Source organism: Rhodnius prolixus, unplaced genomic scaffold (genome assembly GCF_049639745.1).
Source record: "Rhodnius prolixus isolate KJV_2025 unplaced genomic scaffold, Rpr scaffold_12, whole genome shotgun sequence".
Lineage (NCBI taxonomy): Eukaryota > Metazoa > Arthropoda > Insecta > Hemiptera > Reduviidae > Rhodnius > Rhodnius prolixus.
The window spans coordinates 14,303,696-14,330,116 of NW_027411635.1; the positions used below are offsets into that span (position 1 = coordinate 14,303,696).

A 26,421-nucleotide genomic window follows, 5' to 3' on the forward strand; every position below is an offset into this window, starting at 1 on the left:
TCAGAATCTGTACTAAAAAAATTGGTTGGCACATTTTCATTTTAAAGAAGCTATTTTACAAAAATAAAAATTAATTCAGTAAAAGGTGATAAGTTCAAAAATTATAGTGAAAAGGCACTCCTTTCAAATTCGCTGGATCCAAACTCTACAAAATCTTAAAAAGAGTGTAAACTTGATTTAGTAAAATCTAGCTGTTTTGTCCAGTTGGCTGAGTTTATTCAAAAGCTAAATTATTTGTCGGGTCCTTACCTTAGAAACTAATCATAAATCAAAATTAGAACTTAAACAAGTTTTTTGAGTTAAACACACATACAGGCGGTAAAAAATCACTTTTCTGTACTCAGAGGAACTCGAAATCGTGTAACTACTCGATTTCAATACATTCTTCTTAAGAGAAGTAAGAGAAAGAATGTAAAATTATTTACATCTAATATAGGCGCCACGATAGCCGAGCGGTTTAAGGCGAGACCCGCAAAGCTAATATGTAAGTAAAGTAAAGTAATTGCCTATTTTTTTTCAGGCGGGCTTTACGTCCAACTACCAATCAGGTGTCAGAAGCGACTAGCAAACATACTTTACTGAATATTTCTTTTGAATTAACCATGAAATAAAATCCAAGGCCTAAGACCGGGGGAATCGAATCCAGTACTAGTACTAACAATATTATTAGCTTTGCGGACATCACCTCTAACCGCTCGGCTACCGTGGCGCCTGCAAAGCTAATATGTATCGTGGTACTGTGTTCGATTTCATGTAGGCCTTAGATTTTATTTTATGTTTCATATGATACATTTACAGTAAAGTATGTTTGCTAGTCGTCTCCGTTCACAACACCTAATTAGGTGAGTTGATGGTAAAACACTCCTGACTAATCAGGCAATTACTTTACTTTACTTTTATTTATCTAATATACGTAGTTTACAAAGTTTAAAGGAACCGTTTAAAAGGGGAAAAAATGGACTACGGAAAAATCGACCTAGTAAAACGATTTTGATTGAAAAAGCAGTTAGCAAAAACTGAAGATTAAGTCTGAATTAAATTTGCAATTAGAAACAACAAGATTTACAAGAACAGAAAGTCTTTTTGGGTTGAAGAGTTGATTCAACATCAGAATAAATAGTTTTTACTGATGCCTTTTAAACTTGATGAGAAAAAAAAGAGATATTGTAAACTAGCTGACGCCCTAAAGCTGCTACTAACTTCTATCTGGGATTACCTTGTACCGTAACGTTGAAACCATCCCCAATTCTCCTCGGCTTATTCTATCGGCTAAACACGGCCAAAAAGGGTGTAAACAGCCTTTGTTACGTCCTTTTCACAAATCTGTACCATCGCCTTAAGATTCAATCTTATTTTCTATTTCTGTCTCAATTTCATCTAAAATGACCATATACCTAATCAGGATTATCTAGGGTAACCCTCTCTAGTTTAACATTTCTGAACAGAGGGATTTACAAGACTACTTCAAATGAACACACATATTGATTATTTGTAGTGTTCAAAATAGACCAACCATATTGCAGTTAGTTGTTTATTTTAAAAGTATTTTTTTGAAAATTGTGCGTGAACATACACGGAGATACCTCTTTGTAACTGAGGAATTCCCAATTAGTAGTAAATATTAAACTGAGTCTGTTTATTTAGACCTTTATTCGGGTTACTACAGTATTCTGCGACCTTTAAGATATATTGTGCACCTCAAAGCTGGTGCTAGGCGAGTCCTCCTTGCTACAACCGCTTCAATCGCAGATTTCGTAGAAATCCCAACAAATGAGCGTTATGTTCTCCACCATCATCACCAGCTGGTTATTTCTCAGGTATAAATGATGTTGTTCTTGTATCATGAAGTCGCAGTCAGTTTGGAGTTGTATTGGAGATACCACTTATCTCCTCACAGAATCTGCAGATGTCATTATCCAGCTTCTTCTAGTTAAGGAAACCTAGTAGTTTATAGGATTTAATCTTTGTTCAGGCCGAAGTTAGCCACAAATCTTTCACGATTTTCTTTCCTAGACAGATCTTAGCCTTCCTCAGACTGATCCAAAGAGTACTTTTGCAGACATCTTTCTTCCTTTTTCGAATCCTTCCGGAGAAAAACCAACTACCCCACTTATTCATCCTTCTTAGCACGCATGTTTTTTGTATCCCAGACCATTTTTAGACTTTAATCTATCACAAGAGATAGAATTGTCAGTTTTGTGTAAAGAATCCTGCCTTTGAAGGTGTATTGTGATACAGAAACATAGTGAAATGGAATCCTTAATACCAAACTGATTAGTCTTTCTCTGATAATGAATGTGTCCGGTCTACTATACTGTATTATACTATAATACTATACTATGTTACACTATAATACTATACTTGATACTATCCAGAACTGTGGAGCTACCCATATTTTCAAAATATAACAAGTTAAATTTTAGAACAGCGAACCAATTAAATTCAGAAGTTCATTCAATTTTAGAATTATTATAATTCCAACACCCCCAAAAATGTTTCAAATTGAAATTTAATTTATGCTATAGATTTAGCACGCCATATTTAATAAAAATTTATAGAACCGTTACAGTTGAAAATAACAACTAAAAAGACAAAAAAAACATCAAAAATATTTTTACCAATTTTATGTATTAGTGACCTATTAAAATGTTTAAAATGCTGAAATTCAGCACCAGAGTTTACGTTTGTGCTCCAATGATGTTCACAGTTCACGTTCTATATTAAGAATAAATGTTCGAGTAGATTGTATGCATGCTATTTCAAAAATGCATTCACAATAAGCTTTTTAACCTGACAATAATTGTTTTTAAGAATCCTGCAGCACAATTAGGCAGGCTATTTGTTGAATCTGTTGTTGATAGTGCAAACTATTGGAAGGATTTGAAGGCATATTGTTATTATTATGTTGTCTTAGAATCTATTGGTGTTCAGTGAATCGATATAGAGCGGTTAGCTCACTCCTTAATTTTGAAATTTTATCCTTTATTTGAAAAAACAAAAAATGCGAATCTGGTAAACATAATGAAAAACATTAATATTTTTGAAATAAAGACTGAATTTAAAAAAAAATCACCTGGACCCGTTTTACTAAATTTGAAATATGTAAACCAAGTTTTCTTGTGCGGTAATTCAATCCAAATCTTTACGCTAAAATTATTTGGAGGGGCAAATATGGAAACACGGAGCAAATACGAGGGTCGTTTGAAAAGTCCGTGCAAAAATAAAAACTACTTAATTTTTTGGGGTAAACCTTTTTTATTTTTCAACATAGTCTCCTTTTAGGCTTATACACTTCGTCCAACGCTGCTCTAGTTTGTTGATCCCTTAGGATTTGTCCAAGTCTGAAAAATAGCCATTCGTTTCTGCAATCACCTCCTCGTTTGAATAAAATCTTTTTCCCGCCAGCCATTTCTTCATATTGGGGAACAAATAGTAGTCCGAGGGAGCCAAGTCTGGAGAATAGGGGGGATGTGAAACGAGTTGGAACCCTATTTCCATTAATTTTGCGACCACAACTGCTGAGGTGTGAGCTGGTGCGTTGTCGTGATGGAAAAGGACTTTTTTGTGGGCGTTTTTCTTGCAGCTCGGTTTTCAAACGGTCCAATAACGATGAATAATATGCACCTGTAATAGTTTTACCCTTTTCCAGATAGTCGATAAGGATTATTCCTTGCGAATCCCAAAAGACAGTCGCCATAATCTTTCCGGCCGAAGGAACGGTCTTCGCCTTTTTTTGGCGCAGATTCCCCCTTGGTAACCCATTGTTTAGATTGTTCTTTTGTCTCAGGAGTGTAGTGATGTATCCATGTTTCATCCACAGTGACGAAACGACGCTTAAAGTCCTGCGGATTCTTCTGGAACAGCTGCAAACCGTCCTTGCAACACTTCACACGATTTCGTTTTTGGTCAAGCGTGAGCAATCGCGGCACCCATCTTGCGGATAGCTTTGTCATGTCCAAATGTTGATGCAAAATATTATGTACCCGTTCATTCGAGATGCCCACAGCACTAGCAATCTTACGCACCTTCACTCTTCTGTCATCCATCACCATATCATGGATTTTATCAATGATTTCTGGAGTAGTAACCTCAACAGGGCGTCCAGAACGTTCAGCGTCACTTGTGCCCATATGGCCACTCCGAAAATTTTGAAACCACTTATAAACTGTTCTAATCGAAGGTGCAGAGTCACCATAATGTTTATCAAGCTTCTCTTTAGTCTCCTGAGGCGTTTTGCCTTTCATAAAGTAGTGTTTAATCAACGCACGAAATTCTTTTTCGTCAATTTTTTGAAAATCACTCGACTTCCTCGATTCAAACGAATGCCAAACACAAAGAAATAGACCGATCTGGCTGAAACTTGGTGTGTGTTCTTCCAAGAGATGCTACTAACTAAACATAACCTCAATACGCGCCTGTAGTGCTATCTCTCTGACTTTGCACGGACTTTTCAAACGACCCTCGTAAAGTGTTGTCTGTCTTTTGTTGTTTGTTCATAGTTCAGAACACCGGAACTGAATAGTCTTTTTTATTATTATTATTTTTAATGCGACTTAGAAGCCATTAAAATTTAAGGACTTCGCAAGCAAAAAAGAAAATGCCAAAAATATTTTGATTTTATGCCGTAGCTTGAAATTCAGAATTGCCACTGGCTCTATAATTATCAATATTCTAAAAATGAACCCTAAAATTCGTTTCAGTATACATTTGAACATTAATTAAAAGCATTCATTTTTTCTCCCCAAGTCTTCAGTTTTTAATGTTATCATAAACATTTTTATATTTATAATTTGTTCTCCCCTATTATTTAGTAGCTACAAAAATAAAAACGGTTTTTTGTCCTGCCCGACATGCTCACAAAACACTAAGACCAACCAGTAACTAAAACAAAGTAAAAAAAATATATATATATATATATAGGAAATAATAATGTATATTCGAAGCTGATATTTCGGTCTGAAGTAATAAAGTAGGTAATTTTATGATAGTTGTTTTTATTATATTTTCTTAATGGGTAGAACAGATTTTTGGGTGGTATATTATAAAAGATTGACACTTATAATTTAATATATTTTGTAGCCTGGTTTAGGTTAGGCCTATTGTTAATAGTAATGCGTCATTATTCGACCTAACTTTAATATAATTGCATGAATGAAATAAAACTTCAACATGTAAAGCTCACATAGCGTGGCTCTCTGAATAACGCTGTCTCAGTTCAAATCTGGAGATTTACCTCTCGCCAAAACTACCAATAAAAGCCTGGTCATATATTGCACCAGAAGCGGCTTCACTAGCTTATCAGCGTTCTATATTTTTATTTAATTATTTATTTTTTTAAATGATTTAAGGCGCATCACAACATCTGAGTTTGTTGGCGCCCTGAGCTTTTTTTCAGTGTACTGCCAGCCTCCGTACAGTGTTCTCTCGTTACAGACTGTTTTAATAAGATGCTCTAGGAACAGAAAAATTTAATGGCTATCAGCTGAGATTCGAACCTGTGATCTCCGCGAGGGAATCCAAATACGTCGACCGCGCATAGCTATTATAATCCCATCCCTATCAGTGTTCTTATTTTAGAATTATGTCCTCCTCCCCCACAAATGAACCCGCCTTAAATTAATTTTCCCGCAAAAATTTTGTATAAACCAAAAGAAGTCAAATTTAATATTTCACTTAGTAATTGCGAACGGAAGTCACCAGAATAAAGTTTTAGATAAAAATCAGTCTAACGGAAGTTGAACTTTACTGAATTTATTTTTCAATATTAAGGAGATTTTCTCAAAAATGATTCGTTTTTTCTAAACTAATTTCCCTGGGTGAGTGTTAGTCTAGTGGCTATGAGCGTGGCTTTGCAAGTGGGAGATCCTCAGTTCGAATCCAACGTATTTATTTTTTAGAAAAAATTGTTTATAGTAAAGTAAGAGCTTCCGCCCCCACAGTCTACGATACCTAATTTAGTTGGACGTTAAGCCCCGCCTGAAAAAATAGGCAATTACTTTAAGTTTTAATTTTCTGAAAAAAAAAAATCGATTTTGGTATGGCTGAAAAATGGGATAGTCGATTCATTTTGAAGTGCCATTTTTGTGTAATGTACTATGTTATTTCTCGCGTACTTTTTTAAGCAGAAAAAGAATAACTGGTACCACGCTATCCATGGGTTTTTTTACCTTTTTTGGGATTTCTCAAAAGTAGTGCTTAGGATTTCAGTAAATTTCGGATATACATTAAACAGATATAGAGTTATTGCTTTTACTTTTACAAACATTCTGTAAAAAAATCGTTTTAGGGCTATTTTTGGATGGAGAGATTTCCTTGTAGATCACATTTCAGTGTAATAAAAGGTTTTATAAACTGTATAATCTTGATAAGAATTAAATATGACTCTAATTCTCCGCGTTAAAAGCAAAATTGTGAGTACAGTAACCTTGAGATTAGTAGCTAGAGAAAGTCGAGTGATGAAGTCGATGGTTTTTTTTTTTTTGTGGGGCGCATCAATTTTTAGGAAATTAAGCGCCATTTTAGCTATTCACCAAGTAAAGTGATTCCACAAGACCTGAAACGGCGCCCGCTTTACATACTTCTGGCTTCCATTTTCGGATCTTTAGAACAGGTGAACTGAATCTAGGTGTTGTTTTCTGTCTTCCGCTATTAACTACCACAGTTTCCGAGACGGCGCAAGTAGTTAACAAGGGATTAGCGCCTCATTGTGCACCTCACCTGTTCTAAGAAATATAGGTTTTACGTAAATGCTTACTACCACTCATAATTGTCACGCTCCATTAAAATAAAATTTTCCATTTTAAGGTAAAGTAACCTCCTAACTTGTAACCTCATTTTATCATTTAATTCCAGGTTACTATTGCTGTTATCGAGTCTATAGTTTTAAATTGGTGTTATATTCCTATTAAAGAGGGCTCTATCTACTTATTAAACTATTGTTAGCCTAAATAGTTAATTACTTAAACAAATAGCATTCAAATATCATCGGACCTCACTTCCGTTACAAAAACTCAGTTAAATTAATAGTTTTTTTTAAATTTAAAATTCTTACAAAATTATTCTTAAAATTCCGCTTTCATTGTTACCTTATATTAATTATCAAAACCGAAGACTGTGTCACCGGTTTAGTTTGAGATCCTCAGACCGCTGAAGCGGTCTTTTGAATGCAAACGATCGTCCTGGAGGTCACCCCCTCCCCCCATCATAGCCTAAACTTAGAAGGTGCTGAGCAGCTGGCCAGAAATGGAGTAACCTCTCCATTCGTTGATCCAGAAACTGATGACTAATAAAAAAATGGTTGTTAAGAAATGATTTTGGTTAGAGCAAGACCATTCCTCGAAGTTTGTTCCAGCAATCAAACACAGTTTGAATGACTTGATGATCCTAAAGTTAAATAAGTGTCAGATGATTCTGGTGACTTGGGGTTACTCCTAATAATGCGTGAATATATCCTCCACAGAACGTAGAGTCTGTGCAGACTCTACCGGGTGAGTTCTCGAGTACCGTTTAGTAGATTTGTTAACGCGAGGTTGTTTGGTTCTCTGTGGTCAGAGAAGATCATATCGCACCCAAGATTGGTGGGAAATATTCTTCATCTTGTATAAAAAAAACGGAAGAGTTCATCTATTAGATCTCTTAAGAGATCTCTCTGGCTGCAGAATCCCCTTGTGACTCAGTAATAATAATCAGTTATTAAACTAATAATATTAAGCATCCCAGACTAGAAACCTATTCGTGTCACTAACTTAGTCACGGAAATGAAAGATGCACGGACATTTGGGCGGAGTCCTGATGGGATTCGCTTAAACAGATGTGCGATTTCAGGACTAAAATAGGCGTCAATCTTATTTTTCTAGATTCAAGATATAACTGGTTTGCTGACAATATCTTTGCCAGGCATTTTTTGTAACAAGTAACTGCAACACTTTTAGTGTCTGTAGCTACGTCATTGTTACTTGAATATGAGGAAAATAGAAACTTTAATAGTAATTGAAAGCTGCGTCTGTAAATATATAATTATAGGGAGAATGAATTAGAAAAAAGGTTAGAATGATGTGAAGGAGATGATGAGGCTACCGCTTGGAAGGTAGCCAGCAATAGAGATCTGGGCGTCTTAGTCCCACCGATGGTCGGGTAATTGCCTCTAAGAAAGGAGTCCAATCATAGTCGTGCTCAGAGAGAAACAGTGGAGTATAGACTGAGATAGTGTGGTGTGAGAGAAGATGATGCGCGCAAACTGGGCCTAACTAACGGCCGGGCGCAGGCGAACGCCTGTTGAAAGGGGACTGCATATGAGATTGATAGTCAGCCGTAGATTAAGTGGGCTGAGTTAATCGCCAGCGATTAGTCATTGGTTCGATCGGGGGTCCGGCCATGTTGGAGCTCATCAGTCAGCGCCGCAGACTTGAAGATCAATTCCTTCTATCTTCGTCTATCAGTTTACCCTCCTTGACAAAATGCGCCACAAGTGGGGAGTAGGTACTCCACATCGATCTACCTGAACGCATCGCCTAATGTCTTATCTGTACTTATTCCTTCTAGAATAGTATTATTATTTTTTCTTAACTGCAGAATCTATATTTAACAGCGTACTGTCACGATTTTCCCTTAGGTTCTTAACTATTTCAGTTATTCTTCAAGATTCGAATTTGTATTAAATGTTTATTTACCGCAACTTTATTATTGAATCATCGCAACAAAACATCTTTTGCGGCAAAACATCTTTCGTCCTAAAAACGAGCCAACTTGTTTAGATTTACACTTCTAGTGGAACCAAAATATAGTCTAAGACCTCATGATCACAGTTTTTGACGGCCATTATGCTATTGGAAAAAATGTATTCATACAGACGCGGAATACGAGGTGTGGCTATTAAATATCGAGACTGATGCTGCTACTGAAGAACTATGCTAAAAAATCCTAACGACCGGATAGCTGTGCAGCGTAAAGCCTTCTCTCTTTCGATTGCAGCATCTCACGTGGTTGTAGAGAAATCTGTCTGACCGGAACCGTCCGTTTGTGAAAGAGGTGTTAGTTTCGTTTTGCCGAAAACATGATACTACACATTGTAGTAGAGCAACGAATTGTCGTGAAATTTCACATGAAACTGGGTAAAACCGCTACTGAAACTTATCTTTTATTAAAAGAAGTTTATGGCGATGAATGTTAATCACGTGCGCACGAGTTTTTGAGTGGTTCAAGCGTTTCCAAGATGGCCGAGAAGACGTCGGAGATGTTGCCCTTCCACGTCCAAAACGGATGAAAATATCAATTATAATTAATCAACATTACTACCGTGAGGTGCTTGCTGAACTCCGTGAAAGAGTAAGGAAAAAACGGACCCGATTTGTGGAAGAACAAGTCATGGGTTCTCCATCAAGAGAACACTGCATTGTCTGTCAAGACGTTTCTAGCCAAGCACAACATCCCAGTTTTAGGCCATCCGCCCTTATTCGCCTGACCTGACCCCCATGTGATTTTTTGATCTGTTCCCCCAAGTCAAACCTGCATTAAAAGGAACACGATTTCTCGGTCCGTTGAAGCTGTGAAAGAAAAAGCCGCACGCGTCATGCTGGAGCTCACAGAAAAAGACTTCCAGCACTGTTTCGAACAATGGCAAATTCGCATGGAGCGTTGTAGGGATAGGGGAGTGGTGTATATTGAAGGTGATAATAACTAAATATGTTTAAATTTAAAATAAAATGTTTTACAGCAATAGTCTCGTTATTTAATAGCTTTTTTGGAAAACTTAATTTCCAAAACATTCCATTTAATCTAAATTGTTTGCTTTGTTACAGTTGTACGAGATAAGCGACGACCCCAAAAGAAAGGAATTTCTCGACGATCTATTTAGTTTCATGCAAAGGAGGGGTAAGTTTGCACAAATCCAACTATATGGACATTAGTTTTTTTGAGAAAAAAAATTAAATTTCATTTAATAATTGTAAGATATGCGCAAAGTTAAAAATGTTTATCACATATTAGGGAAGGAAAAAGTCATTTATTTTCCTCATAATTAATTGTAATTAATATTATTCAGCGCTAACTAAGCTAAACGTCTACTGGGAATGCAGTTGTATAAAATCAATAGATAACGACCATTAATCACTCATATGTGTATTAAAAAAAAAAATATATATTAGACTTTTAGGAGGTTCTATAACAGGCATAGTTCTTCACTCAACTATACCTGCAATCGCTGTTGAAATCATGCTATTCAATCTCCTGCAATCTCGCCTACTTCTTGATTGGCGATTTTATTGTGTTAATCCAACGGTGATAAAATGGAATGTGAAAAATCAGAATAAGGGTGCACCGAGGAGAAGACTTTACGAAGTAATTCTGTTTTCTTTTACATTGAAGCGTTCACCGATTGATAAGCTGAGCTCACTGGGTAGTGTAGATATTGCAAAATTGGTCTGACTACCGCAGGATGCAGAAGCTACTGATTCTTTCTGATGCGAAAAAAACTATCAGCAGAACAACGGAAACCAATTCCTGATTGGCCATCATTCTCCTGTTGATTTTCTGTCACCCATGTAGTGAAAATGAGATTTATAGTTATGGAGAATCGTACCCCAAGATACTTTTGTTGTAGCTGTCCAAGGACTTCTTTTACTGCTAAACAATGCACATATTGGCCAAAAATTGTAGTCTGGTTTATGCTGAATTACCAGTTATTACAATGTGGCTCAAATTGTAATCTCATACGCGAATAAGACAAATTTAACATCATGAGAGAGGTTCAAAGCCGTAGAACTGGTTTCAAACTAGAAAACCCTGTTGTAAACTTCTACTATGTTGTATTTCGAGGTTTAAAGGTAGCCAAATAATTTTTAAGATGCTTGGAATTCCCTTTTATTGACAATACTCTGAAAAATTGTACTCTTATCAGACAGTACAATGGTTGTGGCACAACCCGCAGCTTTCATTTGTTTTTTTTACAGAGCCGACCCTCATGAGACCATTCATGTAGTAGCATCTCCAGGTAATGGAATCATTATACCAGGTTCTCTTGGGAAGATCTAGGAGAGACTGATTCTCCAGTCAGGAAGTCACATGTCATCAAATGCTTCCTCTTCAATTTTCTTCGTGCTAATCTGCCCCAAATTTGAAAAAAAAACTAAAATAAACTTGATGGATGCCAATTCAAATCCAGTTTCCTCTATAAGGTGTGCTCCATTCCTTGATACCACCAACACAAGAGAGTATATATCCTGCTACATCAACGATATTGAAGTCAAAGACAAAGAAAGAAATTCATGCCGAAATCTGGTGTTCAACTAACCTTGGAATATTTTTGAAATATTTGTTCTGTTTTACAAATTTTTTAAATAATCACGGCACAATTTTGCTACCAGAAATGGCACACCAAAATACCATGGCACATTGATTAAGGAACACAGCTGTAGATCACTCCAAAATGGCAAACAGTGCAAAATTTCTTTGTATGTCATCAAGTTCTTCGCTGGTATTTTGGGTAGGTCTAACACATTCGCTTGAATTATGTTTTTGACAGTTTAAAAGTGAAAATCTATTTAAATAACGCAACATTATTTTATGAATTAAATATTTAGCATCAAATAGCCTCGCTTAACTACAATGTTAACCTCGCTAAGCTCGTGTAGCCAATTACTAGTAGTTGCTGGTATTTACTTTCTATATGTAACTTAACTACAAAACTAATTCATATCAATAATTTGTGAGTACATAATATATCTAAGATAAATGAGGCGTAATAAGTTCCCTTTGTCACAATCTTGTAAACTAGCTTGTACAGAACATAATAGTTTGTTAGGCGCCAGTTACGCTTCATAAAATCTTTATTTAGTATTCTCTTGCTCTTTTTATGTAGAATGTATTCTGATCGTGCTAATATTCAATTTTCTTTATTTTCACTAGAAAAGTGTGTTTTCTTTTTTGTGAAAAAGTGGGTTTCCATCGTAACTTTGGGGAAAAAGCCAAAATTCCACATTTTTATCTCATCTTAGTTGCCCCCTTAATTAGAATTGGATTTGTTTTATTTTCTTTTATATTTTCACAAAAACGTTTACTACAAGATTTTATTTTTGCCAAACTTTACATTCACTTGTAGAACTATTGTACAACGTTATTCCAGCATAATTATAATTATGTTAGCTCTTTTTTTTTAGACAGAGAGAGAGATAGTTGGCTATCCTGTAAATTTAAATTTAGGTATAATTTAAGTTCCAAGCACTTATTTACTGTGAAGGTCGATTAAATGAGTTATCAAGCTTCGAAGTTTTTTAAACATGTCCGCTAGTTTCCCCTTTACTGAATAGTTTTTTAGTAATTACTCAAAAGTAGGCTTATTACTTTTATTGCAAACATTTTTACGTCCAACTACCAATCAGATGTCGTGGATAAAAGTGGATAGCCAACATAGATTATTTAATTTTCTTACTGAAAACAGTAATTAAAAAAAACCTAAGACCGAACCCAATACCAAAATACATCTTAGGTTTTTGTGGATCCGCTCTGAGTTTTTGCCTAATTTTTTTAAAAATTTAATGCAAATTTTGCCTCGCTTTTTTTTTGGAGTTTCTCCTATGGAAATATTACTGTTAGAACTGGATTAAAATTAGTAAATTTTATTTATCAAATTGTTACAAAAAATAAATTTTTTAAAACTTGTTAGTTTTAAGGGATACGAAAAGCCTTGCTTCCCCTCTGCAAACCACGCATGCTTCCGTCAACATTCACGCATGCTCTCCTCTGCATCCGCGCATGCTTCTCTGATCCGGGAAAATTTCCATGAGTAACATCGTGGAACAAAGAAACAGTTGCCTACTCTGGTAAGAGTAGTAACCACAGTAGTTCTCTGGTAGTAACCCAGAGTAGTTAGTATTTTCTAATCGGCTTTTTTCTAAGCAAAAAAAGGTTTTGGGCTACTTCATTGCTTGCATCCCATCTGTAGATGTACGAGTGTAGAAATCTTTAACACTAAACCTACCACGACCGGGTCAATTGACCGTTTTTTAAATTTGGTTTAAATTTTCTAATTACAGCGTTACCATACCACCATTAAACTTCACGATTTTTCCTAAAATATGTATACAATTGTTTTTTTAATATTCACTTCTTTTCCTAATATTTGATTTTTGAGAAAAATATGTAGTCCGTCTTAACTACCGCGACCGGTCATTTGACCGGCTGAATACTTTCATTTTATTTACTTATTCTAAAATTTTATTTTATTTATTTATTTTTTTGTAACAGAATTCTCTCGAAAACTCAATTTGATAATGCATTTATCGGATTATTGTTTGCATGTGGTGCATATGAGGCCAAAAATTTACGATATTGCCCTTTTCACTGGAACAAAAATAGGGACGAGCATTCTCTCTCAAACACTGTGAGCAGAAATGTGTGTAGACGGAAATTGTGAGGTTTATTCGAGTGGATCAAAGAAATCATCGCTTACAAACAGATAGATTGGCTTTGATTTCTAAATTTTGGAAAAAATTCGTAGAGAACAGTCAAAATTGTTCTAACCAAGAGCATATATCTCTTCGAAGGACATTTTTGTTCCCAACAAAGTCAAGATGCATTTACTCAGTACATGCCAAATAAATCGGACAAATTTGGTATCAAATCTTGACTAGCGATCGATGTAATACAAGGCTTTCCATATTTGGGAAAACGTGCAAGCAGAGAAACCTTCAGTACCGCTTGGGGAGTTTGTCACTCTGAAATTAGCAGAAATGTATACAGATCTTGGAGGAAATATATCCGTGGAAAATCTCGGAGATGGCCTCAACAAATAGTTTTCATTATCCTAGACTTAGCCCCGGGATAAATGCATGGATTTTGTATAAAAACCTACCGGAAGTGAAATTTCAAGGCAAAATTTGTGTTACCGTTGCAAAAGCATGACAAATATTAGTACACGAACAAGTGGTCGGAAAATAGTCAAATAAGATACTGCAAAGGCAATAAGACTAAAAAATGCTGCCTAAACTGTAAAAAATTCGTATGCGGGAAATTTGGAATTGAGAAGCCAATAATTGTAAAAAATGATGCAATAAAGAGTAAAATCTACGAGATATATTTTTAAACAAAAGAAACTGCGCTTTTTCATTGTTAAATAATTATTATCTTCATTCTAAAATAAGAAACTTAAGTGATTTTAAAGTCCGGTCATTTGGCCGCTCATGGTAGGAATAGGTATGCATAAATGTCGGTAAAAAGAAAAAATTCCTAAAGATTACAAATTCTGCTTTTTTGATTCAGTTGATGCTGTCCACCCAAACCTAACTATTCTAGTGTTGTTCAAGAGCTGAGCTATGAGGCAATAAGGTTCAAGCCTTGAGCGCTCGAGCTCTCAGGGCTGCTGAGTTCTGACCCCGCTGGGGTGACTCAAGTCAGAGCTCGAGCTGAAGCCTCACAGAGAGCTCGGTGAGCCTCCAAGGCTCGGCTCAAAAAGGCTGGAGCTTTTTTTATTATATATGAAGCATTTTATTTGTACTAATTAATAAATTCATTTCTTAAAATACGAGTAAAATCAAGCTAATGAATTTTTCAAACATATTTTTTTGTATAAATGAATACAATAATTTTTAAAATGTTCGTTGCTCATTGATTACTCGTCATTCCTTAAGAATTTAAAAAGGCTTGCACTTTGTGAGCCTTCAACTCCAGGCTTGTAAGCCTCCAACTTGAGTTTCACGGCTCGAGCTTCGAGGGCTATAAGACTCGAGCTCTGAAGGCTCAAGCCATAAAGGCTCGACTCGGTTGAGCCTTCAGCTCGGACCTCAACCGAACAACACTAAACTATTCACTGTCTAATGAATTCCTTTCTTAGTTGATTCGTTTATTTTATTTCTTTAAGCAAGTATCCATAGCAAAAGTTTTGCTAGCTTTAGTTAATTACCATTTTCTGTTAGCTTACCTATACTTATATAATTATCGCTATTGATATGTGCAAGTTGTTTGTAGCACCCAGGTAGAAAACTTGCAAAGATATAAAACATAATTCATTGCAACCCAACTATATTTACACACTCACTAAGTTGCCCTAACTAAATAATGGGCATATATTGCCTGAGGTATGTATGATATGGTTTTAGCATAGTGTTTATAAGAATTTTATTCTCTGTTGAACTTAAAAAGTGAAGTTTGAAGTGCACTTTAATCTAGTTATAATGTTAAAACTCGCGTACTGGCCCATAATTTTATTATTATTATTTTTTGTTTTAAAAGACTGGCCAGTCGCTAGTCCTCCACTGGTCTTCACCACGTTAACACTCAGTAGTAAACCGAAAAGGCAATGACTGGCCATCCATTAAATATAGAAGTCATAAAAAATTGCTATAAAAAAAAATTGTTACCACTGGAACTTTACTGTTGGGGATTAAAATATGTTTATTATAGGAATAGGATGTAGGTACTTTGGGCAAAGACCCTGGCTGACTCTAAACATCGGGGACCATATTTTCAATTAAATTCGGTTCCACTGGTGTTTTTTTGTTTTTTAATTTTTTTTTTTTCTCTTAAATGTTAGAGGCCTTCAGATATAAAAGGAGCAGACTTTTACGATCCGGGAGACCCTTATCCACACCCACCCTGACTCTTTTCTCCAAAGAAAGAAATAAACGATCATATTCCTTTATTTTATTTCATTTTTTTTTGTGTTTTTTTTCCCCTTTCTGATCATGCTAGCGTTGCCGGGGCCGACAGATATTATTTGGTGGTTGTAAAATTGGAACAGATTACAAGGCTGTACACGCCGAAAAAACCACACCAGACATCACTTTAAGGTTATTTTATTTCCTTCATTTATTAATAAAGAAACAAAAGTATTTAAAATAAATAAAGGTTTGGTAGTAACAAGATATTCGGTAGCTTATTTCCACTTTTCTTATATACGTCTATCTTAAGGGGTTATAGGCAGTCAGAGGCGCCAAAAAAGTCATTTTTTCAAATTTTTTCGGGGGGAAAAACGTGTTTACTTTTTTATTCGGGAACTTTTGCGTCATATCAGTCTATGTTTAAAGGACTTATTGTAATTTTTTCGTTACAAATTAATAATAATTGTACTAATGGCGAATATTTTAATGCAACACGTCAAAAAAATGCAACCCTCTCGTGGACATGATATCTTGAGACTGGATCATCTGAAATCAAAATTTCGAAAAGATTTCGTTAGTAGATGACTTTATCTCGTACTTGACCGAAGGATTTAGAAAAAAATTGAATTCTTAATTTTTGGGAAAACTTTAAAGTTTGATTCACGATTTTCACTAAAAAAAATTGACCATTTTATGTTTGTAAAACAAGTTCTATTCATTGAAAAAAAAAAATCCTTCGTCCAAGTACGATTTTAATATGTGTAAAAGAAATAAGTAAAATTTCAAAAAGATCGGTACAGTAGATTTTGAGATATCGTGTCCACCGACTTTGAAAACGTAGTTTTGGAGAAAAACGCGTTTAAAGTTTTCAGCGGTTAAAGGTTTGCGAATAAAACCTGGATAATCTTTTTTTCAACTTACACAGTGTCATCGATTCCAGGCCCATAAAATAAGTCCTCCATGTCTTCCAAAATGTCGCAAGTTTTCCGATTTCTGCTGTCTGCGTAGGATTCTTGCCTCCCGCGTAGCAAGTTGAGCTCTGTGCTCAGCGATGGTAATTCGAACGGTCGGGGCTTGTAAACACTTTCACTCTTACAATTTTGCTCGGATCGACTTGAAATTTTAGGACAACATTCCTAAGATACTATACTTTAATATATAAAAAAAAAAAATCGATTTTTTCAAATTTCTGACTGCCCCTTTAAGGCCTTTTTTTTTCTTTTTTTTTTAAGGCGCGCCAACATCTGAGGTCAATTGCGCCCGAAGCCTTTTTTTTTTTTCAGTGCACTGCCAGCCTCCGAATAGTATTCTCTCGTTACAAGACTACACTGTCGCATCACCTGACAGTTAGCTGTCAAGTAAGGCTTCTAGAAAGAGATAAATCTAAGTGCCGGCAGGTGGATTCGAACCCTGGGGATCTCTGCGTGAGAATCCAGTATGCTAAACACTGACCTAATCCCTTATCTTTCTTTCGAACATTATTTGCGTTTCAATAATTTTTACACGACTACAAATTCTCATTTTTCTTCCCATTAGCACATAGGCTATTTCGCCATGCACGTTACAATTTATTTGTGTCTGAAATTTAGTAACAGAATAAAAAAATGGCAATGTCAACAGAAGTATTTGAAGTCTTATTTATTTACTTTAAGATGTAGTAGATGAGAATTTTTATTGTATTGTAAAGTGTAAGCTACGAGGGTCGTTTGAAAAATCCGTGCAAAGTCAGAGAGATAGCACCACTGGCGCGTATCGAGGTTATGTTTAGTTAGTAGCATCTCTTGGAAGAACACACACCAAGTTTCAGCCAGATCGGTCTATTTCTTTGTGTTTGGCATTCGTTTGAATTGAGGAAGTCGAGTGATTTTCAAAAAATGGACGAAAAAGAATTTCGTGTGTTGATTAAACACTACTTTATGAAAGGCAAAACGTCTCAGGAGACTAAAGAGAAGCTTGATAAACATTATGGTGACTCTGCACCTTCGATTAGAACAGTTTATAAGTGGTTTCAAAATTTTCGGAGTGGCCATATGGGCACAAGTGACGCTGAACGTTCTGGACGCCCTGTTGAGGTTACTACTCCAGAAATCATTGATAAAATCCATGATATGGTGATGGATGTCAGAAGAGTGAAGGTGCGTGAGATTGCTAGTGCTGTGGGCATCTCGAATGAACGGGTACATAATATTTTGCATCAACATTTGGACATGACAAAGCTATCCGCAAGATGGGTGCCGCGATTGCTCACGCTTGACCAAAAACGAAATCGTGTGAAGTGTTGCAAGGACGGTTTGCAGCTGTTCCAGAAGAATCCGCAGGACTTTAAGCGTCGTTTCGTCACTGTGGATGAAACATGGATACATCACTACACTCCTGAGACCAAAGAACAATCTAAACAATGGGTTACCAAGGGGGAATCTGCGCCAAAAAAGGCAAAGACCGGAAAGATTATGGCGACTGTCTTTTGGGATTCGCAAGGAATAATCCTTATCGACTATCTGGAAAAGGGTAAAACTATTACAGGTGCATATTATTCATCGTTATTGGACCGTTTGAAAACCGAGCTGCAAGAAAAACGCCCACAAAAAAGTCCTTTTCCATCACGACAACGCACCAGCTCACACCTCAGCAGTTGTGGTCGCAAAATTAATGGAAATAGGGTTCCAACTCGTTTCACATCCCCCCTATTCTCCAGACTTGGTTCCCTCGGACTACTATTTGTTCCCCAATATGAAGAAATGGCTGGCGGGAAAAAGATTTTATTCAAACGAGGAGGTGATTGCAGAAACGAATGGCTATTTTTCAGACTTGGACAAATCCTATTATTCGGAAGGGATCAACAAACTAGAGCAGCGTTGGACGAAGTGTATAAGCCTAAAAGGAGACTATGTTGAAAAATAAAAAAGGTTTACCCCAAAAAATTAAGTAGTTTTTATTTTTGCACGGACTTTTCAAACGACCCTCGTATGTGTTCCAATACTTTGTATGAATGTTGTTCATCCGATTCTCGTTTGAAATGCAACGCATATCGCATGATTCGATCTAATATTGATTTATCAGTTTCACTTCTTTTCTCGTTAAGAATCGATTGGAGAACCATGGTTTACGCAAATGTTTATAAAAAAAAAATCCATATCAAAGGGGCTGATTCAGCAATTTGATTTTTACAGAATTTGACTGTATTTACCATTTAAACTAAGTTTCCATTTCACATAATTCTTGCTGACTGAGCGATGGAGGTTACCACTAGAGCAGTCACTTCAATTTTAAAAGTGGAGTCAATGCCTGGATCATTTTATAAGTCGTGCTTTGTTATGTGTGATTTTCAGTCAAGCTATTGTTGATTTCATTCAATCATTTTTTACCACTATTTCATTTAAATTTTATTTGCTCATTTCCATAATATTCAACATAGCCATGAAGTGCATTCGAAACAATCCCGCAAGCAGGATATACAATAAATTTACCCAAACAATTGGTACATATGCATAAGCACTAGCCCTTTTTGGGGGGCAGTACAGAAAGGAAAAAAAACCGTTAGAAGTTCGTATCAGCGAGAACAAGACAAGCTGTATGAAAATATCAAGGATAAGAGGCTGAGGAACCGCGTGGTGACTCAGAATCGAAAAACCTGCTCGATTAGTTATTCTTCGATTAATTTCCAGAACGGTTCTTTTCCGCATCTGATTCTATTGTTTTGGTTTATAACTGTGCTGAGCAAATTTAAATTTATACATTTCAAATTGTAGTAGAAAGAAGTAGAGCTCAGCTATCTATTATTCCCACCTACTAAATTTATGTTCACTAAATTTCTAATTTGCATTTGAACAGAGAAGCATAATTGGAGAACCTTTTGATCAAACATATCTTTAATTACATATCTTTGGGCAGCCGATGTAAAACTCGATAAGACAACTGTCTTCATTGTTATTTTCAATGAATAAATCTAACAGAAACAAAATATTGAAAATATATTCAAAATTATTATATCGAAAGGTTAAAGCGACTATGAACCTTCAATCTATTGAATAAATTGTATAACAAAATGGGTCAAAGAGTTATCACGCATGTGAATACATCAAGAGAAATAAAAAAAGTACCATATTTAAAAGGCATTATTTACAGACTAGCTAGTCACACACCTTTTGATTTAATACGGTATGATTTGACCACTCACTTGACTTTAGATTGTAGCAGTTTTTGAAGTTATAAATTCTCTTTAAAATTGGCTTGTTTATCAAATCCTCCAGTATTCCATTAGATTAGAGTGTTGGCCAGAAAGCGTGTGCCACTGGGACCAGAAAGGGTTTATTGTGATTCGAAGACCTCCTCTAGTTCTGTTTGTTTAACTGAAGTTAGGAATCTGATGAGACGTTCCAAGGCAGAGTATAAAGGATTAAGGATTAAAATAGCGTGGCGGGACCTGTGCTCCAAAGCACCGCAGCCAAAAGAAGGCTTATTGTGCCTTCCTTCTTTGGATCTAGTAGATGAAACCTCTCCTATTCTTTAATAGATTCTCCTATAGAACCTCTTTAGGTTGAGGATCTTTCCCTACTAGTTCTTTTTGCGCTACTATCTCCTTTGGTCTCAAAGATCCATAGCGCAAGCGAGTGGTTGCACAATATGCACAACGGATCCGAGCTGATAAGCCCTACCGTGTACAGATGCTTCCTGAACCTACCATGCCCCTGTGAATAGGCCTGTGATCAGAGAAATCTGCATTCTGCCCAAGCACAGTGTCTCTCTTTGGCTCTTTGTTTACACAGCCAAGGCATCTTACTGTGTTTGACCCCAGGACACATCACCCAATTCTCTTCAGATCCTATCTCTGGGAGCCACACGAACTGCACCCTTGGTTATTTCCAGGGGCACTAGGAGTATGAAGGTTTAGATTTCTCTCCTGCGAAGAGCCAAACACTGAGCCAAACTAGCCCCTTCACACTGACTCTATACGTGCAGTGCTGTTCCATCTTCTTCTTGCTACACAGGCTGTCTTCAGTCAGGCCCGTGCGATGCATGATTCGCAATTCAGTCTATAGTGCCCAATGAAAAGGCCAACTGTCATCCTAATAGATGGCCGAGCTTGCTTGCCTCACTTAGAACACCTCTTCTAGTGCTGTCTGTTTAATTAGCGCCTCTGGAGAGGGGCTTTAGAACAAACCTTGAAAACAAGGGTTTTTCTCTTCCTCAAGATCTACTTGTAGCCCATTACATTCCCTCAAACTGACAAAGTAATTTCAGAGCCCATTCGATGCGTGTGTTCGCTTAAACCTACAATAGGCCCGTCATTGTGCGACACAAATTTGGTCGTGCAGCTGTTGACAAAAGCTTCTTCGCGTACTTCTGTCCTGAGACTTCCACTTTCATGATCTGTTTTTGCACCCGTTTCTTTGATAGCTACTCTAGCACTGTACACTGTAAAGTTCGAGTCTCGTGAAAACTTGGACTCCACCCAGACCAAGAAATCATTGCCGCTCATTACCTCTGCATCCCGAATGTCGAGAATTGAGGTTGAAAAAGACCTAATTTTTGCATATCTTATGGTGCTTAAGTCCTATGAACTTCGTCAATGAATTTTATTTGCCATATCTCTGTCTCTGGTCATCACTTTTCTCCTTTTACACCGCGAGTGTAGCAAGTGATCTTCGGGTTTATTGCGTAGTTATCTTAATCTGGAAGCCTTCCACATAGCCTAATACCGCTAAGATTTCTGTTAAGCTTTAGGAATACATATGTATATATAATTATATGTAGTAAGATTGATATGGGGCGTGAAGAGTGGAACGCTAATGGGAGATTTCCGTAAGAAAGGACTGTTTTGAATGAGAAAGATGCCGCTGAAACGGGCCGCTCGCTCAATGAGATGGTAGATGTGCTTTTGTTCTGACGGTAATCGCTTAATTACCCACACCTGTGTCCACGCATTGTACACGGAGCGTTTGTATACAAATGGTTATACAAACTCTCTACGCACTCACTAGCTCAATAACAATACAATTTCTTTCTAAGCTACAATAATCCTGTAGTTATGTAATTATTCTTTCACTAAATAGTATAATTACAATATGTCTATTGCGAATACACAAATGAGTTGCTTTACAATCAAAATATCAAGATATCAGCTTCTATCGATTTTTGGTTTTTTGAAATATTTTGTTCTCCTCTATATAGGTAGTCTCCCTGCCACCTCAGCAGTGTAGCGTTTCCTTCCGAGTAGCTTGATCCATTCTACTTCTGGTCTCACACAAAGTCTTTTTTTTGTGGAAGTCTTCTTTAATCCCGGCCTCTCTTTTAAACCTGGTTCTACTCCATGCATGTTCTTCCCTCCATGCTGAGCCTATCCTCAGGGTGGACCACCATAGTCTGCTCTCTTCAGCATTGTCAGGTTTGACATTTAAATTCCATCCTTTTCTATTTCACCGTCCAATCCTTTCAATCAAACCTTTTTTCGCCGTATTATTAAAGCTCCTGTATTGTGTCTCTAACCTCAAGCTTTACAAAAAGAAAAGTCTAATTATCCCGTTTGTCGCCGAATATATCCCCATTCACGATTCCTCAATTTTCACAGGAGCCTATACAATTATCCCATTCTGTCTATCAATTTAATCTAATTGTTTTTATTTAAATTTATCAAGCTATCGATCCAGGGACTAGGTCAGCTTCAAAGCTAATACTGACTAATAAACAATTACTATTTATTTATTTCTACTCAGTTGGAAGTGTAGTACTGTAGTATAAAACGCGAACGAAAAAATTAAACTTATAAAGTCACAATTAAAAGTACATTTGTTAAACTTATACATTACTTTCAATTTTTATAATTAAAAAGCTTGAAGTCAACTTCACAAAATTTTGTAAAGAAAAATTTTTTATCGTAAAAAGTTCATTTTAAACTGTGAAATCAAAAGAAAATTAAATAGTACAGAAAAAATTAAATAAAATAAATTCATACTTCTTTTTAAAATAACTATAATAGTGGGAACGGATTAGCTATGCGGTTAGCGAACTGGATTCCCATGCAAGAGGTTCCAGGTTCGAATCCAGCTTCTGACCCTTAGATTTTTTTCTCCTTCCTACAATTCACTGTCCGGTGATAAGATGGTGTTGTCTGTTAACGAGAGAACACTGTCCTGAAGGCTGGCTGTGCACTGAAAAAGAGCTCCGGACGCGCCAATTACCTTAGATGTTGACGCGTCTTAAATCATTAAAAAAATAATAATAATAATAATAGCAATACTTATAAAAAAAGAAAAAAATTAAATTAAATAGTTTTTTGAATGATGAATACTTTTTAGTGGTGTATTATTAAAGACTTCTTCTGTCTTAACTAACAATCAAAACTCATGAATGCTAGGAGCCTACGATGAGAAAGCGCTTTATAAATAGGAAAACAGTTTTGTGTAGAGCTCCATTATGACGAGAGATGTGGGGGTATGAGTTGGGAGAGTTTGGGTGCCCCCCGATCCGATTGGTAGTTAGTTGATGAGGAATTAAATCTGTAAAAGGTATTAAAATCGAAGCCTCCAGGCTAAAGTAGAAAAGTATCGATGTGTATTGTATCTATGTGTGTGTGTGTGTGTGTGTGCAGCGCGCGCGCGTACGTTTGTATATATCTGCGTGTACGTATGTGATGCCAGGTATGTCTGTATGTATAGCAACAAGAAGTTGTTGATTGATCGAATCCAATCCAGTTGGGCCCAGCCTAGGCTCTTACCGGATTATATAATTACACATATAATAGAAATATAAAATGAAAAATGATAGGCCGAACTGGGTAGGGGTTTTTCTGGTGATTATATACAGTGATTGGCAGGATGTCCTCTCCTATATGTAAGGATGTTCAGTTTAATGGCTCTTTGGGCCTCCCCTCACTCCTCTCACTTTTGTAATTCTTCAAAATAAAATATATATACGAGCGAAGAAAAACTTTTTTACACTCCCGATACCTATCCAACTTACAATCTACTAACCAGCAACTTCTGGTCATAATCTAAGACACGCTGTGTGTACACAACTCTGGCGCACAGTGACTAGTCCTTATTAGACACTGACAGATTCCTGTAACTTATTCTATTTAATACACGAATTTAACTACTGTTGCCGCAGCTAGTTTTCTCTCAGTATTAGTGTTATTATTAACTACCACAAGTTTTCTGATTATTCCTTTTCTAGTTTATACAAATTAAAAAACAAAATAAAAAAAAAGAAGCTGAAAATAACTGCTTATTATAGTGTAATTTTTTTGTTTAGTTTTTGTTTTAATAAACTACCTTACAAGAAATACAGAAGCATATTATCTCTGTTATAATCTATGACTAGTATTTCCCTCTTTTTGTATTAAAATCCTTAACAGTTCAGCGTTTGTCCTAATACATTATAATGGGAATGCCGATTGAAGCGCAACATCGTGAGTAATTTAGGAACTATTATTATTTTAGTCAGTATTTCAACAATTTTTGGTCGCGCTAATGGTTCAAATATAAGGTCAAATATGAGCCTAAAATTAAATAGTACTTATTTTAATTCATTGCCTCAAATACAATGTTTTCATATCAGTGGCTGAATGATTAGATAGTTATTTAATAGTTTCACTTAACAGAATCAATAACCTCAACATTTATTGTGTTATTTGAGGTTAGTGAGATTCTCAAATGTTCATTTTCAGCGCTGCTTAGGGACAGACTAAGCTAAGACTGAACTTTACGTAGTCAGTGTAATTATTAGTTAATATTTATTTCCAAATAATTGTGTTTGAAACAGTGGAAAAAGTTTAAATTTCTGCTCTAGACTGACCAAAAAGGAGTAAATTTAATCGCTGATCTCAACTTTCTGGAGCAGAGCTGTTTGTATGATGAAGGGTGGTTCTTATTTCCAAATAATTGTGTTTGAAACAGTGGAAAAAGTTTAAATTTCTGCTCTAGACTGACCAAAAAGGAGTAAATTTAATCGCTGATCTCAACTTTTTAGAGCAGAGCTGTTTGTATGATGAAGGGTCGTTCTTATTTATAATTGTATTAAACAGTGTTGGTATATGTTTTATATATTATTAATTTAGTATTTTGAGAGAATATAAGAATTGTAAGAGGTCATATAGCTTGTTTTCACATTCGACACAAACTAATAACCCGCATGTATGCAAGTTTAGGTGTATCTTATCCACTTGTAACCTTTTTATTTTATTTTTTAACGAAAAGCAATTGTTTTTTTTATAAAATCTTACTTCCTTAGTATGCCATTATAATTATAACGAATAATAAAAAATATAACTGTAGATTCCGTCAATTTAGGGGCAACAAAAGTTGAACTTTTCAAACATTTTTAGAAGTTACGCTTACAAGAAGGTATTGGTATGGTGTTAATTCTCTCTTTGTCATTGCAGTTTTTACTTTTCAATAAAGTAATTTATATTTCAGAGTAATTTCAAAATTTATGTTTGGTTTTATTATTGTTCAATTGACAGTGCAAAAAGTTTTTTCAATCAATTTCAAAGCTGATTGAATTTCAACCTTGAAACTTATTGAAAATATATTTTGAATAGAATAATAAAAAAAAGCAAAACTTTTTAGTAGATAATGGTATTATTATTGATACCTGCTACTATTAACACGCCGGCTTGTAATGAGAAATTTAGCCATTTTTCCTTGAAAGCGATAATTTAAATAAATAAAATATTTCAATTAAAATGTTGGATTTTTTCTCTTTGCTTACGTAATCATTCTCTTACTCTCTCCATTCCTCTTGTCACATTATTTTTAATTAAAAATTTGACTCGACAGAATTTCTTATATTCGAACCAAAACTTAAAAAAATTAGAGAGCTTTAAAAACATAGAGAATCTATCAACCAGGAAAAATCAAATTTGATTAGTATGCTTTGTGGTACCATTATCATTATTTGTCATGTCAAGTTTTGGGCGTTTGGAAATACGACTTTACATAAGCGTTTTTCTCGTAAATCATTTCAACGATACGACAACTCGTCTACCATACTATGTATTCATTTAAAATGCCCACAGCTTTTCATTTTTTTGCAATTGTTAAAGCTCATCACTAAGGAACGGATTTTTATGTATTTAAAAATGCCAAATATTTAACTAAAATATGCATTTATTTTCGTCAATTATGTGGAAAATATGTGATTTTCTTAAAATATTTTCTGGAATATTTAAGTAAAATGGACATTTTTTTTTATGAAAATAGAATTTTTTTTTGGGTGGGGGGGCAAGTTATAATTATTTATACAAGAAAAGAATATTTTTACAAATTATAATAATTTATTAGGAACAAAATAATTTGTTTTTACAAGTTATAATGATTTATACAACAAAGAACATTTTTACTATTTATAAAAAGATGTGTTAAATTTTCAATTTTGAAAAGTTCACTCTTCGAAATTGTTTGCAACCACATGAAATTTCAAATGTTGGAACGTAAAGTGACGCCCACGTAAGATGGACTTGTAACGACTAAAAGATCGTTCAACATCTACAGATGTTATAGGTGCCTTGCTGAAAGAAGTTGTAAAGGGTACACGATGTTCTGAGTTGACTTCTGTTCCACTGATAATATCAGAAATCTGGCAGATGGTCTCCCACCCTTTGTTCTTGCTCAGTACTTCTACCAGTTTTGATCTGATCAGATCTCCCTTACTCCCAGGTATTCCTTCCACCTTTTCGATGACTTTTTTAACGTTGGACACGTTTTCTGTCAGTCGAACATTTTGGGACTCAAGTTGGGTAATGGCTTGTGCAAGAAATACGCAATTGTCAGAAATGAATGCAAGGTCGTTCCTTAAATTAGGTTTCTCGAATAAAGACTTGGCTGTATTTATC

The 26,421-nt window shown here is 35.6% G+C and overlaps 1 protein-coding gene across 3 annotated transcripts in view; it reads left to right on the forward strand.

Moving 5' to 3' along the window:
• The window catches only part of LOC141461664 (uncharacterized), a 270,742-nt gene that overhangs the window by 148,129 nt on the left and 96,192 nt on the right, over positions 1-26,421 (forward strand). For all 3 annotated transcript variants that reach the window (XM_074142877.1, XM_074142875.1, XM_074142876.1), the window contains exon 4: positions 9,798-9,870. In XM_074142877.1, the coding sequence (XP_073998978.1) occupies positions 9,798-9,870 (73 nt within the window). The remainder of the gene's footprint in view (positions 1-9,797; positions 9,871-26,421) is intronic.